Source organism: Lacerta agilis, chromosome 5 (assembly GCF_009819535.1).
Source record: "Lacerta agilis isolate rLacAgi1 chromosome 5, rLacAgi1.pri, whole genome shotgun sequence".
In the NCBI taxonomy this organism is placed as follows: domain Eukaryota; kingdom Metazoa; phylum Chordata; class Lepidosauria; order Squamata; family Lacertidae; genus Lacerta; species Lacerta agilis.
In genome coordinates this window covers 53,394,880-53,410,318 of record NC_046316.1, presented here as the reverse complement: position 1 = coordinate 53,410,318, position 15,439 = coordinate 53,394,880, and the positions used below count along the sequence as shown (strand labels likewise).

The window sequence follows — 15,439 nt, the reverse complement described above, 5'->3', positions numbered from 1 at the left end:
TCCTTAGGGTACCATTATGAGCTCTATGAAAGAGATTTCTCTATTCACCCATTAGGGATGGTGCTGCCTTACACAACTGTGAATACAGTGGTACCTTGGTTTTTGAACGTAATCCATTCCAGAAGACCGTTCGACTTCTGAAACGTTCGAAAACCAAGGCATGGTTTCCGACAGCTAGGCCTCCAGATCTTGCACTCAGCGGAAGCCACGTGGCATGTCCGACTTCTGAGGAGTGTTCAAAAACCGAAGCATTTACCGGTACTTCTGGGTTTATGGTGTTTGTAAACTGAAATGTTTGTCAACGGAGAGCTTTGAAAACTGAGGTACCACTGTATTGGGGGGGGTCACTCTTACCCCTTACCCCAGTTTGCCAAAGCAATAATAATTTCAGATGGGAGAAACCATAACCTAGATTTAGCAAGAGACTCGTGCTAGTTCAGACCAGGAGCAAAACAACTATTCTTGTACATTGGAGAAGGCAAGACTAAACTCTCTAAAGTCTTAGAGACCAACTAAGTTTGTTCTTGGTATGAGCTTTCGTGTGCATGCACACTTCTTCAGATGCACACGAAAGCTCATACCAAGAACAAACTTAATTGGTCTCTAAGGTGCTACTGGAAGGAATTTTTTATTTTATTTTGTTTTGACTATGGCAGACCAACATGGCTACCTACCTGTTTCTAAAGTCTGTTAAGGTTGTACTGAAACCTGTCCCCTCACCCACTACTCTTGCAGGAGGCCCGTTGCCAGACAGGTGAAATGACAGTGAGGCAAACACTTGCTCTCAGGGCAACAGGAGAGAGTTTGGACAAATTGTAATTCAACTTCAGCAGAGGGCACTGTTTTCCTGCAGGTTCACATAAGCAAACAGCAAAGTTTGGATGAAACAGCTCAGTTGTTTTGCACCAGCAAGGTGCCATTCAAAAGCTCATGGGCTGTAAGCCATAGTTTAATTTGTTTTTAAAGAAGCTATTGGGCATTAGTTGTGATATACTAAGGTTTCTCCATTCAGCTGCCTAGCCCCCCCTCTAATACCATAGCAGAGAGACCATTTGCTATGGGTCAACACTGACAACTTGTGGACTGTGATTGTGCCCCGCCCCCCAAAAAACCCCAAAGGAACCGAAAGCATCTCCTAATGTTATCTAAGGAAAACCCAACCTCTGAAGGATTAACCAATAGACACCATTTATATCTGATGCTCAGAAAAAAATACCCCTAATTCTATTTATATAGGTGTACTTGAAATGTGATTTGAATTTGATGTAATTTGGATGTAACACAGAAGTTTTGTTACCTACCTCTTGAAATGACAGCTGCTGATGCCCTTCTGGCCGTTGCAACTATTGGTAGGAAACCACCCTCTAACCACCCCACTGTCCAGCCCAACAGCATCATTCCCCACACAAGCCAAGGGCACATTCTGATATACCCCACCCAGAGAAACCCAACAGATCGCTGTGGCTCCTGTTTATCAATCATTGTTTTTATATATAAATATAATTCCATTTAAATAAGATCTTTTTTTACAGCAGTTGGAAAACAAACCATCAACGCCAACGAAAAAAACAACAACCAAAAAGAGAGGGAGAGAGAGAAGGAAATGAGCATGGAGCCTGTGGCTGCTCCGGAGGGCCGGCCGGAGGTAGTTGCTGAGTCGTAACACTGTTTCTCTGCTGGGCTGGGGAGGAGGAATCACAGAGGGCAGTTAGGGGGTTTAGTTCACAGCAAAGTGGGCTCCCTGTGCCCTCCACCCTGCCCTACACGGAGCTCTCGTCCAGCTTTTCTACCAGCTGCGTGTGTTTCCGCTTCTCCAGGATCTTGCTCAGCTCCTCCGTGAAGGAGTTGTAGAGTGGAGAGGTGCACGGCTCCTCATTCTGCCGCAGGAGCATGTAGCTGTTTCCATTCATCTTGCGCAGCATGCTGGGCAAAGTGGTGATGCCGTTGGTGAACTCGGCAGGGAGCGGAGGAGGGGGCGGTGGTGGGATGGGGAGCGTTTCCTTGGAGGGCGATGGCACAGTGGGTGCTTCCCCGGGGATGATTTGCAGGCAGCCATCCAGGTAGGTGCCCGGGTCCTCCTCCTCGTCCTCCTCTCCTCCTTTGCCCAGGCAATTGGAGGAGACCGTCTGCAGCTCCACGCTGGGCGCCTGGGGGACCCCCAGGCTGTACTTGCCCCTGCGCTTCTGCAGGCAGGAGACATAGAGCAGAACAACGCTAAGCACCAGGCACAGCCCCCCCAGCAGTGTGATGACGGCAATGTAGATGAACCTCACGTCCCCATAAGTGGCACTGGCGGCGTGCCAGTACGGGTGCGACACGGTGGATGCCTGCTGTGGCACTCGCTGCTCAGGGAGCACGTTCAGGGTGTAAGCAGCCACCAGGGCCTGGAGGCCGTTCTCCTCCGCGTAGCAGCGGTATTCCCCGCTATGCTCCAGCTGGGTGTCTGTCACCAGCAGCCCATCCACCCCAAGGCGGAAGCGGCCTTGTCCGTCCTCCGCCAGCACTTTGGTGCCGTTCACCAGCCAGGTCGCCTGGGCCAAGTTGGACATCTGCTCGCAAGGCAGGAGTACGTCATCACCACACAGCACTGTCCGGTTCTTCTGCATGGGTGTGGCTGCAGGAGACACAAACACACGTAGTAAAGCACCAACATGCTGCCCTACCTGAGCCGCAACAATTCAGGTGTGAGACTGGAGGGCCAGTTAATACTTTGGAAGAGGCACTCTGGGCTCTTCAGCTGAGGGGGATGGGATACCCAAAAGGTTTGGGGAGGGTTTTATTTTTAAAAGCGAAAGCGCTCTTTAAAAGTACAGATAATCAGGGGCGTCGCTGGGGAGGGGCGCTAGGGGCGGTACGCCCCCAGTGACAGGGTGAAAAGCGGCGGGTTGGGGTGACAGGCGGGGGCCCCTCCCGCCACTCCCACGCGCCACCGCTCCCTCCGTCACCCCGGGAGCAGCAGCGATGCACGGACGGGGTGCTCGCTCGGCCGAGCGAGCACCCCGTCCATGCAGCGCTGCTCCTTCCGGGGTGACCGGTGGGGAGTGGGGGGAGGGGCCGCCGCTTGTCACCCCCACGCACCGCCGCTCGCTCTGTCGCGGAGGGAGCAGCAGCGCACAGTGTGTGCGGTGCTGCTGCTCCCGGGGCGAAGGAACGAACGGCGGCACGTGGGGTGACAAGCGGCGGCCCCTCCCACCACTCCCACGCACCGCCGCTCCCTCCATCACCCGGGAGCAGCAGCACATGGCCCGCCTCCATCCAGCCAGTGGCGAAAAAGCCGCTGAAAGAGGGGGCTTTCCCCCTTTCAGTGGCTTTTTTCGCCGCTCCCTCCCTGCCCGCTGTGCTCAGGGAGCGGAGCCCGGGGGGAAAGGACAGGGGCTGGCCCCTCTCCTTTCCCCGGGACGGCTCCGCTCACGGAGCGCAGCGGGAGAGGGGCGGGGCGTCGTTCCGTGCGCATGCGTTATGACGTCATGCGCACGGAGCGACGCCCCGCCCCCATGGGTGCCGTTTGGCTTGCCGCCCCCGGCAGCCCGGCGGCTAGCTACGCGTCTGCAGATAATAAAGGGAATCTGAGGGCAGCCTCTAAAAAGCTTAGATCCCTTAGATGGGATAGGCACAGCCCCTATAGTGAGTGGTTAGTATTCAAAACCTTCCCATAAAACATCCCTCATTCATGGCTCTCTCTTCTCCCATTCCCTTACTCCACCCTACTGCAAAAACAATGAGTGAAAGAATAATTTTGATAAAAGACAAACCCACAATGCAAATAAATATATGTTGTCCTACTTATTTTGCACTACTTTGTGTCCATAATCTCGTGGTGGTTCTGTTGTTGTTTTACATAACCCTGCGCTGGAAATATTCTATTAATTAAGGGGAATAAACTTTGAGTCTGGGTGGGAAGAAGGGAAGCCTTAGGAAAGGAATCATTATCCGTTCTCTCAACCCAGAGCACCAGACCAAGGTAGCAGAGGCAAGGCTCCGTTGGCTTCCAGAAGGGGCAGTATCAGAATCTTACCCTGGGCAGAGTCGTTCGAGCAGCCCACATTGCCATGCACAATGTCCTGGATCAGCAGACTCCTAAGCCAATATAAGCAAAACCTTGATCAGCTGGGAAAAGGCAGCAGCGCAAAGATACTCAATCCCACCGGCATGCAGCACACACCTGATGAAATCTGTGGCTATTAATACACTTGTGGGCTGAATCTTACATGCTCCAGCAGGCACCCCTCCCCACCATAAGCACCCCAATATGCACAGCTGTACAATATCCAATACACAAACTGCAGGCTTTGCTGAAACCTCCCGAGTCACCTGCTTATGTCACCTCACACAAGGGCATATGCACAGCCAGCAGACAATTCCAGCGACAATACAGAGCTCTTCAGCGTGTTCCGTTTAATTAGAGTATGGAGCTATGGCTGCTCAGCTGTAGTCCAGGTCTTAAAGAGAAGGTATTACTAAGGAAGACCCAATCCGAGTCCAAGCTTGCGGGGGGGGGGGGGTGGGGGACACACGACGTAAAGCCTGTTTATTTAAATAGGCTTTCAGTGAGTTCCTATGGGATTTAGCAACCTATAGGATTTAGCTACCTGCCCTATCTATACATTTATGCTGTGATTCTTGTAATGGATTTATATTTTAGTGTGCACACACTCAAAACTTTCATTGTTGTAAAGCATGTAAATTTTCTGGAATATATTCTTACTGTCCGCTGACTACAGCTTCTTAGATATCCTGCAAAATCAGAATCCAGTAATCCTAACCCGATTTACCGGGTACATGAGACACGAGAGATGCCCTGATATGTTTAAAGCCAAATAACAGGGATGTCCTCTCAAATGCCCACTTTCAATAGGGAGGGATAGAGTGAAGGAATGTTGTCAAGTCTCAAACATTAGCAGAGCTCCAGCTTTACCAAGTGTTGGCGAACATTGGTCTTGGATGCAAGCTGTATGCATGCATTACTCATATGTAGGACATGCCTGAGTACAGACCAGAGTGGGGAGCACATGTTTAACCCAACTCAAGTTTTTCTTTTCTTTAATAGCTGCATTGAGCATGGTCAATGTATGAGCTCCTCCTTGCATCTGCCTGACTGGGACATCCAGGCAACTTGGTGTCCCAGTCCTATGGAGTGCCAGCAGGAGCTCACACATTGGCCAGACAAACACACCCAATGGGCAGTTGTTTAAAAACAGCAACCAAATATCCAGCATTTGGGAGATAAGCAGGGTAGATTTAAAAGTATGGCCCTGCTCCAGTTTGTGCACAAGTACCGGTATATTCCTATCAAACCTATCCATTCTCAAAGAAATCAGCCCTGAGTGCTCACTAGAAGGACAGATCCTGAAGTTGAGGCTCCAGTACTTTGGCCACCTCATGAGAAGAGAAGACTCCCTGGAAAAGACCCTGATGTTGGGAAAGATGGAGGGCACAAGGAGAAGGGGACGACAGAGGATGAGATGGTTGGACAGTATTCTCGAAGCTACTAACATGAGTTTGGCCAAACTGCGAGAGGCAGTGAAGGATAGGCGTGCCTGGCGTGCTCTGGTCCATGGGGTCACGAAGAGTCGGACACGACTGAACGACTGAACAACAACAACAACCGGTATATTCCACATGCGAGTAACACGTGCACAGTGTTATATACACTTCCAGGTCTTTGTAGTCAGTTTTCAATTACCTGTCCAGCATCTCGACTACTACTCTGCAGGTCTCCCCATCCCAGCCACAGTATGGGTCCCGGGCAAGGATACAATCAAAGCAGGAGACATAGCGTTTGCAGGAGGAAAATGGTAACTGCAGGATTCCACTCTGAGCCCCCACATACAGACTCCTCTGCAAAGAGAGAAAAGAGAGGACATGCACTCAGCAGAGATGCAAAGGCAGGGAACTGAAACATCCAATTAACTGTTGAAAGGCAATGTAAGGTGCAATGCTTCAAGGCCCAGGTTAATTACCGTATTTTTCCGTGTATAAGACTAGGTTTATTTAACCAAAAAATGAGGTTTAAAATTGGGGCTCGTCTTATACACTGGTAGTGCTGAGGGGTGTTTTCTTAATTTGGAGTTCCCAAAAATAGGGGGCGTCTTATACATGGAAAAACACTGCATTATTTTTCTTACATTCATATCTTGCCTTTCTTCTGCCATGGAACCTAAGGTGGCAAATACATTGTTCCTAGGTAGCCACTCTTCCAGGTGCTGACTAGACCTGCCTCACTTCAGCAAGGTGGTGGCTTTCAGACCATACCTTGGAATGACTTAAAAGGCAGAACTGCAAAAATGGAGCCAGGATTTTTATAAAAGCTGGGCTCAGCTATAGCTGATACACTCAATATCGTGTGTTGGTGACAGGTAGCTTCAGCACCAGTGCTTGACCAGCAGAGGGAAGCAGGGAACCAGAGTAAGTCACTGGGGTCACCCTGCAGCCATTTATCCTTCCCAGCTCAAGGCTACCCTGCTGCTGTACGTGTTCATCACCTGGTGCATAAATTTGCTGCCTCTCCAAAGCGACCTTGACATCAAAAAAAGTCTGAGGGCAGAGTTGCATTCCCTGCTGACCACTCAGAGGGAGGTGCTTGAAATGAAAGAGAAAGAACAAAGGCCAGGAAATGTCCCTCCTTGAGTCCCATCTACATTATTTCCCTTTAACAGCAGCATGACATGCAGGCGTTTGCCTGGCTAAGCCTTGCCCACCCTTTTTATCTCCAAGCCAGGAAAAACACAACCAACTAAATATTTGCATGTCTGGCTGATGGTTAATGCAAGGAACAGGGGCAGATCCAGTAAAAAACAAAAAGTGGCAGCCCTAGAAAAAGAGCCCAAAAAGAAAGCAGGAAGGGTGTTAGCCCATGTGGTACCCTCCATAAGTAGCTGCACTGCAACTCCTATTACCCCCAGCACACGGTCAGTGGTCAAGGATGATGGGAATTGTAGTCTTAACAAGATCCGGAGGAGCCTGCAGAACCACATATGACAGCACATATTTTAGTACTAAAATATCATCCCACCTGCAGTACATCACACAAGTTCCCCTGACAGCTCTACCAGGGAGGCATAAACCTTCACTGTCACACTGAGACAGGAACTGAGCTGCAAATAGGGCTGTTGCTGTTTTGCCTGACGGGAACTGAAGAATTCAACAGATGCAGCATTTGCTAGGATGGAAGTTCTTATCTAGTGATCCCCCCCCCACCTGTCATCATAGAGGCACAAAGCATCTTGGCTGGAAGACCTGCTCCCTGCCTTGCAAGCCTTTTCTCACCTGGCCTGTGAGGGTGGGGTCTAGACTGACTCCAGCTACAGAAGCTGAGGCTGCTGAACAGACTCTTGGGCTGGGGTGTTTTGTTGCTTTGGTTGGGGGGGGGGTTGTTGCTGCTGGTTTTTGTGTATCTTTATTTTAGACCTTGTGATTTATGTGGAAATTGTTCAGTTTGGTTGTGTATTTTTTGATGTTTTATTTATTTATGACTCCTTTTGTGATGCTGAATTTATGCCGTAAGCTGCCTTGAGCATGCTTTGGACGGTGAAAAGGTGGCATGCAAATTATGCATACAGAATTGAATCTGTTAAGTCACAAAAAATGGCAGTCCTTCCTGGGAGCTGGAAAGGAAAGCTTTTAAACTTGGGCAGCTTTGCAAGGAATGTGGAGGAACAAGTTCCAGACTGCTGAGCAAAGGGCTCCAACGAGGCAGGACAGCGCATGACAGGGCCTTTGGACACTGGGTGGGAACCACCTTAGCTACAGGCAAAGCCAAATAAACGCCCTTGAGGCACAGTTTTATTGAGGGCTGTCTACTGGCAGAGACAGCACAGAGTCAGAATACATAAGAAAAACACCACCCACAAACTTATGATTTTATTTTCCTTCCAAGGCGAAAGGTGCAAAGGGGAACCACACCTTGACAGAGCGTTTTCTAATATGGATAGTTCTTTCCTGTTATAGCAGTGTGCAGAAAAGGTGACTATCTTACAAGTTTGGTAGAGAGAAGTGGCAGGACATAGGTTAAGCAATGAAGTCCAGACTATCCTGGATTGGTTCTCCAGCTGACATAGGCCTGTTCCCAACATTTGTTTATTGCACCCTTGTTTGTGCTTTGCTTTTTTACAGTGCATGTGTGCCTTCACCAAAAGCATTTTGGTGGGGTCCGAAGCCACACGTACCTGCTTTTTAGAGATGACAAGGTTCTCCACAGGCTGGGGGGCTTTGAAGACCTGGATCTCCTCGATGATGTGGACCATGGAACCAATGACCACAGCCTTGTGAATCCAGCCATTACCTGTTAAAAGGGAGTAAACATTAAAAAGGCAATTTCCTGCACAGTCTCATTCTTGAGATCAGCAGAAGTATGCCTGAACAATTTAGAGCCAGTCTATGCTGCAGGATAACAATTTTGCCACTTCTTTTCCTGCTCTTTTCCTCTCCCCAGAATAATGGGATTTGTAGTTCTGAGAGGAGTTAAACTGAATTCTAAACAGGTACAAAATTGCAACTGCCAAAGTTCCATAGTGGAACTTCACTGGCAATCATGAAGCCACCTCTCCCTTTCTCAGAGCAATTTTCCAGAACTGATTTGATGTTGGGGTTTTGTCATCAAAAAAGCATCACTTGGAGTAGAACTTAGAGGAATATAACCTTTTATGTTTGAGACAGACAAACCCACAAAGCCTGCCTAAGTGATGGAAAAGGGGCAAAGAAGAAGAGATAATCAACCTTTGATTCTCTGTGTCCTTTGAAGAGCAAAAGCCAGAAAAAGCAAGGCTCACCTGGGGGAGGGGAGTAACCATACCTGTTTACAGGTATGTCTGTTTGCAGCTTAGTAGTGTTAAGCACAGCATAGTAGCTGTCAATCAGAATTGAGTGGCACTGGAACAACTTAGAGAAAAAGAGGCTCTGCAGCATACAGAAACCCCAACTTTCTCCTAAAACAAAAACAGAGTCATCTACACAGGTTTGGAAGACTTAGAAAGCATAATAGGGTTGCACTCTTGGTCTCCTCTACATTCCTATACAAGGTTGAGAGGGGTGAGAACAACGAGTAACCTCCCTAGATTTGTGTTCTGTCCTAACAGATGAGGACACACAGACACTTAGATATGGCCGGGGAATGCAAACACACCTACCTGTTCCCAAGAAGAGAATGTCATACACTCGCCCATCCAGGGCTTGGACTCTGTCTACAGCTACTTGGGTATAAACAGCATTTTTCTTCACCAATAGGGGGACTCCATCCGCAGGGTTCACCTCTTCATACATCAGTGGATGGAGCTTGACAAAATCCAGCACACCATTGGGCAGGTCCTGGGAGGTGTTGTAGCCATTCTTGCGAGCCCGATTGGTGATACACTGCAGAGGAGAAATGGGCGATATTTGCACGCCTAGCTTTAATATGCTTCTGGTCTCCAGCTCCTATTATCCCTGACCTTTGGCCATGCTAGCTGAGGCTGATGGAAGCTGGGGTCCAACAACAGCTGGAGGAGCACAGATTCTCCACCCCTGCTCTAACAGCTAAAGCATACAAACAAATGCCCCTTCTGATACACCAGTTGACAGGCTTGTTGTATTTCACTCTGCAGGTAAGAGACTGAACACAACCTTACATGCAATATACTCTATTCACTCAAACCTAGAATGCCTGTGAAAAGCCTAATTGGAGCATCTTATACTTTTCTGCTGCTATGGATTATTTTGGGTAGGGGAGCCCCCAGCCTTCACCCGCAGTATGAAATTGTGCATATTAGGGATTCTACTTGTCTGTTTTAGTTATGAGCACTCTTGCGTTCCTTGGGAGGAAGAGAGTGCCTCCTGCCTCCTTTATCTGAGACAAGAGGCAAAATAATATGTTATTTATTTATGCTATTCTGTGCATGAGTCACCTAATAAAAAACTGTTCTCTAGGTGACATGCACCCTGAAAAATAGATAAAATTAAAACGAACAGTTAAACCATAAATCAGAAAAACCAACACAGCAGTAGATAAAATCCAGCCATAAAGTCTGACACAGATTAAAACCTCCAGCACCAATCCAACAAAACTCAGGTTCAAAAACTAAAAGCAAGCCATTATTCCAAACTGACTTAAATAGAATATTATCAGTGATATTTAAGGGCTATTAAGTTGGGTAAGCAACTTACTGATCCTGGCCGGGGCACTGGCACCTCCCCGGTGTACTGGGACCACTTGTGGGAGGAGTCCTGATACTCCATGTAAGTCCCTTCGAAGGCTGCCCGCACTTCAGAGATGTTGTATCGGCAGATGGCAGACACCTCCATGCTCCTCCTGAAAGACATGGTGACGTGGTCATAGCACAGGACCAGAGCCTTCCACTTCTTGCTAATTCCTCTGGGTCCACAGAAACCAGGCATGGGAAACCTGTGGTGCTCCAGATATTGCTGTACTCTTTAACTCCCATCAGCCCCAAGCAGCATGGCCAGTGGGCAGAGATGATGGGAGTTATAGTCTGGAGAGCCACAGGCTCCCCACCCTCGACATAAAACAATCCTTGTAGCACTATAAGGCCGCAAGGAATCTGAAAATCATCTGGTTTGACCAACAGGGTACAGGTTTCACGAACTAAACCCAGATGGCTCAACAAAGTCTATGACACTGCATGTCAGAGGAGAATGTGATAAATCCTGGGGATCGTCACCAGCCCACTTCACTTACAGGAAAATTATTTTCCCGTTCCAGATAAACGGATTAGATGGAGCCTAAGATTGGATAAAATCTGGCCCATGAATGAAGCACCCCTGCCCTTCTCTGCAGGAAACATTTATTGTTTTAGGCACAGGCAGTAGCCTTAAAAAAACAAAAAGGCCACAAGATCAGCTGCAAAATCTATCTTGGCTGTGGAGAGTAAGGTCATGACTACAGGGTTCTTAAGTCTAGCAGTTAGCAGCAGTTGTTTCTACCAGTAAGGCAGCATTCTAGCAACCTTTTTCTCAAGCAGTTGGCTGCCCAGGCACTGCCCATTTACAGGGACTATACCTGGAACTATCTAATGTTTTGGCAGAATGTGGGTGGAGCCAGACTAGCAGCCTTTGGTAAGGGAGAATAAAAGAAGCAATTCAGGGTGGAGCTAGGCGACTGGAGTGCTAGGCGACTGGAGTGGAGATAGAGAAACATGCATATGTAAAAGTTTTAAAATGTTTTACACATTTATATTAAAAGTAATTGAACAAGTTTTAAAGAGCAGGAGCAGCTGCTGGCACAAACAGTTCTTATATACCTCACTATAGATCTGGAGTGTCCAGATGCACAAGAGGATGGAGCTCCTGTAAGTTTAATGGTTGTATGGAAGAGGGAGTTTCAGCAGCTACACCTCCTGAATTTCCCTCTTCTACTCAACAGTTAAAAGCACAGTTGCTCTGTCCTCCTGTGCATCTGGCCAGCTGATATGCAAGGCGCTGTCATCAGCTACCCAAGACTCCACTTCTCTCTGAGAACCTTTGCTTGAGGCTGCCAAAACCCACCGAGAAGCTCTGGTGCCATAAACTGTGCAAAGGTCTGAGTGGCAGGGCAACACCTTTAATTCCTTTCACTCTCTGCTGCTAGGTGGAGCTTGGAAGAGTAATCAGTCCCTGCGCCAAGATGAAATGGCTCACTTGAGAAGGCTTGTGCAACTGCTGGAGCGCCAGCAGAATTTTCCACAGCTATGCTTCTGCCTCCCACCCCTTTGTTGGGAGGCTGGATCTGAACTGCTATTTGAAATTTTCTACAATGCCCCCCAATGCAGTACTGCTCTGAATCATTATGGGCCCAGCTGCTCAGCACTGCATTGCAGTGGTGCTGCCTGGTACTTGCTACCCCATAGCTACTGCCGGGTAGGTCTGCTGGGGCCTGCCAGCTGGCACTCTGGCCTTTAAAACCTGGAGCCAGTCCTGGTATTCTGCCTGATTCTGTATCTGAACAAGACACTCTCTCTACAGCTGTATCCCTGGCGTCGTTTTACTCTCTCTGTAAACCACTTTGAGTATTATTTTTTTTAAACAATCTAGTGATGTATACATTTTATGAAATAAATAAATAACAAATAATTCACACCTGTCCTTGCCACCACTTATTGGCCATCATCTTCCTGCTATCCCCCCATGAACTTCCAGCCAATCTTTGGATTGCACCTGCGTGGCCTTTCTGCACAAGAGAGACTGGACTTGGGCAGTCTGGATTCACCATTAATTAGGAGAAGTCCACCTGCCCCAGGCAATAACAGCAAATTGTTGTCACAGTGATACCATTTATATCTTCATTCTCAAATACCAAAATATTTTGGGCCTTCTCCAACTGGACTCCTTTATCCCTGTAGTGCTAATTCATGCTGATGCTTGCAAATGCTTGCTTCTCCTGCTGGACTTTGTGCTGTATGGTGAGTTCTTAGTTTTGCACTCCTCCCTGGATTTGGCAGTGGTCTCCTTTACGCACCCTGCTCCCTGGAATTCTTCTCAGTGCAAAGCCAGATCAAGAGAATAGATTCCAAATAAGTTGTAGCTTTTGCTTCTCTGACAAATGAGTCAAATGACTTTCTGTCACGAGCAGGGTATTCCTGTGCAAACCTGGAGGTTTCCTCATTTCCTGTCATTCTGTGGGGAAGACTGTCAGCCCTGCAAAGCCCCCTGGTTTTCCTTCATCGTCACATAATAGTAACAACCAGCTGCCACTTCTGCCCCAGTTCTGTCTCTTTAACCATTCCCCTGACATCCCCGAAAAGGCCACGTGCAATATACTCTGTGCGTTCTCAATAGCCTTTGAGATGTAACGGCCAGTGCTCATTAATAAATGCCTCTGATGTTCAGCTCCCCTCTCATGAGGACGGTAGCTCAGTGGGTGCCATCTTGCTGCCAGTGTGAACCTTCCACCTTGATAAATGTTACAAGCACAAAGCTGCTAATTAGCCGAGGACAACTTGTTAAAATTCATACTACCATTAAAAACCAACAGGAAATGCAAAAGGCTGGCTATGACTTCAGACTGGGCTCAGTCCACAAACAGTGAAGTCGCACAGCAGCTATTGCTGTGGTTAAAATCCATATGGTGAACAGTTTGGCCCTTGCTCCCAATTAAGCCAAAGTGAGCCCTTCCAGAATGCTAAGCTGACTCCCCTTCCCACCCCACACCATCTCCTGCATATGCAGCTATTATTAATCTATTCTACGGATGCTCACCCATAGGACTTTTGTCTCAAAGTGCTCAGAGTGTCCCATCTGTTTCTTGCCCTCAGCAAGAAACACTCAGGCAAACTGAATCAGTCACAAGTGCCAAAATACTTACAAGGGCAAGGAGGATTTTACTGGCAACCAAACTGAAAGCCTCCATCCACCTTCACACCACTGACTAGAGCTCAGGTGGGATGAAAGCATCAGTGGACCCCGTCCAGCTTAAAAGCACAGGCAGGCCAGCCTTAGAAACAGAGAGGCGAGCCTCCTGCCTCACTCGAAGCAGAGGGCAAAAGTATCTGAGAATATAGCAGGTGGTACTGGCAGCACAGTCTAAGCAGCTGAAAGCCTCTTTACTCTGAGGACCAACTGACAATGGCATTCTTTCCATTCAGCGCAAGTTTATTTTCTTTCGGTGTCTTTAATAAACCTTTGAACGGTGTGGCATATGTCTGGATTGTGCCACAACAGGCACTGAAAACCTTTCAGAGGTGGGGTGAATCCATACCTGTTGCCTTGGAATACAGAGACTGAACCAATTTGCCCAAGTGAGTGCAGATGCTCCCTGGAATGCTGAAATATGCAAGGCCAGGTTCCCTTGCCTGAACAGCCTACCTGCTTTGTCTGTGTCCTGCACCATACTGCAAGTCAAGTTCTGCAATGCAGCAGGCAGGAGACAGAGAACCACATTTGGTACTCAAGGGTACCGTGACACATCCTGTGCTGTGTTCTGTACCATTACCTAATAATCCCTAGCATTTCGTTTGTCTTTTTTGCTGGTGGCAGCACATGGAACTTGTGTAATTCAAACGGACTCCATGTATCTTTTCGGAACGGTTACAGTTACTTGAGTACGCAACACGCAGTTAGCATGCTTGGCTTACCACTGTGCTGATAAAGTGAATGTTGCATAGAAGACGGTGCTCCTCCAGTCGCCACCATCCAGACTGAAAACATCCTTCAGCACCTCATAGTAAGGAACATAGCATGCCAACCTTGCTTTCATGAAGGATGTCCATTTCCTCTGGAGAATCTTCTTGCCACCAATATCATTCTGGAATGCAGAAAAAGAAAGAGAGGCAGAGGCTAAAGCCAAGTCCCAATTCAGTTTATATCTGTTAGGCAAAGCACAGCACAAGGCCAACTCTGATTCCAATACAGTGGAAAGGTCCCATTTGAACAGTTTCACCATGCATGAAAAGCCCAAGGACAGTGGGGGAGGGAAGCACAAATGAGCAATCAATAGCTTTGTGGTTCCTTGAAGACCAACTATTTTATTATGGCACAAGTTTTCATGGACTATGTTCCGCTTCATATATTTTATGAAGCGAACTATAGGTCCACAAAAGCTTATGCCATAATAAATATGTTTCTCTTTGATGTGCCTCAAGGCTCTTTGTTGGTTTTGCTGCAAGAGGTCTACCCCTGTGGAAACTGTGACCATAAACAAGGGGAATTCTATAAGTGAACAGAACGCTCTGCATTAATGTTGGTGTGGTCCAAGCTGAGACCAAGGTCCTCTAGGATGGCCCCAACTCATATTCAGTTGGAGCTTTACTGAAACAGATCAGCAGCCTCTAAACATTTAAATCAAAATAATTTAAATGCACAACATTTGGGAAACTACATGGCGTCTGAAAACAACTGCCTATTAACAGACCAGGATTAACAACTTAGTTCACTCTAGGAAAGGCTCAATACTTTTTCAAAATTACTGTAAAACGAGCCCCCTGAACAGCTCTCAATGCTATAATCTGGGCTGATCTTTCTGAAAGCAAGTGTTTCTGCCTCCCTGTGAGTCAAACACAGCAAGACCAGTGTTTGGAGGAGGCTTGAGAGAGGCTTGATTACCCCTCCCCCCCCCCCCCCCGTAGTGACAAAACCCAGAGATCAGAGCACAATGCCAATTGTGAGCTTGTGTGTTCCGGATAAGACAGTTCTCACTGCAAGATGTAACTGAAGCCTCAGGCCCTGGAGAAAACAAGCAACACCTGATGCCAAAGACACAGGGCTCTGGGTGTAATGGCGCACATCCCTTTCACAAATGGTTGGTGCTAATCTCCCTTGTTGCTTTGTTTCTGTTCGTAAGAACCTGGTTTCCAATTTGATTGTACATAGCTTTAACATCCTGCTGCCGACTCTTGTTTCTGCCTCCCTCCCAGCGCTTTCTCCCTGGGAACATACTTATGTGCAGTAATCAAATAGCCTCTTAACCTTGTGATCAGGCACACATCTCAAGCTCCTTAAATCTCTCGTGGCCAAGCTCACTCTCCCATTCCTCTCT

At 47.8% G+C, this 15,439-nt stretch overlaps 1 protein-coding gene across 1 annotated transcript in view; it reads right to left on the bottom strand.

The window, feature by feature from the left end:
* Positions 1 to 1,465: 1,465 nt before the first annotated feature.
* SEMA4G (semaphorin 4G) overlaps positions 1,466 to 15,439 on the bottom strand; it is a 52,717-nt gene continuing 38,743 nt past the window's right edge. The window contains exons 8-14 of the mRNA XM_033149806.1: positions 14,040 to 14,209; positions 10,138 to 10,282; positions 9,126 to 9,348; positions 8,166 to 8,281; positions 5,684 to 5,838; positions 4,016 to 4,077; positions 1,466 to 2,614 (exon numbers count right to left, since the gene is read on the bottom strand). Of these exons, the coding sequence (XP_033005697.1) occupies positions 1,761 to 2,614; positions 4,016 to 4,077; positions 5,684 to 5,838; positions 8,166 to 8,281; positions 9,126 to 9,348; positions 10,138 to 10,282; positions 14,040 to 14,209 (1,725 nt within the window). The 3' untranslated portion in view covers positions 1,466 to 1,760. The remainder of the gene's footprint in view (positions 2,615 to 4,015; positions 4,078 to 5,683; positions 5,839 to 8,165; positions 8,282 to 9,125; positions 9,349 to 10,137; positions 10,283 to 14,039; positions 14,210 to 15,439) is intronic.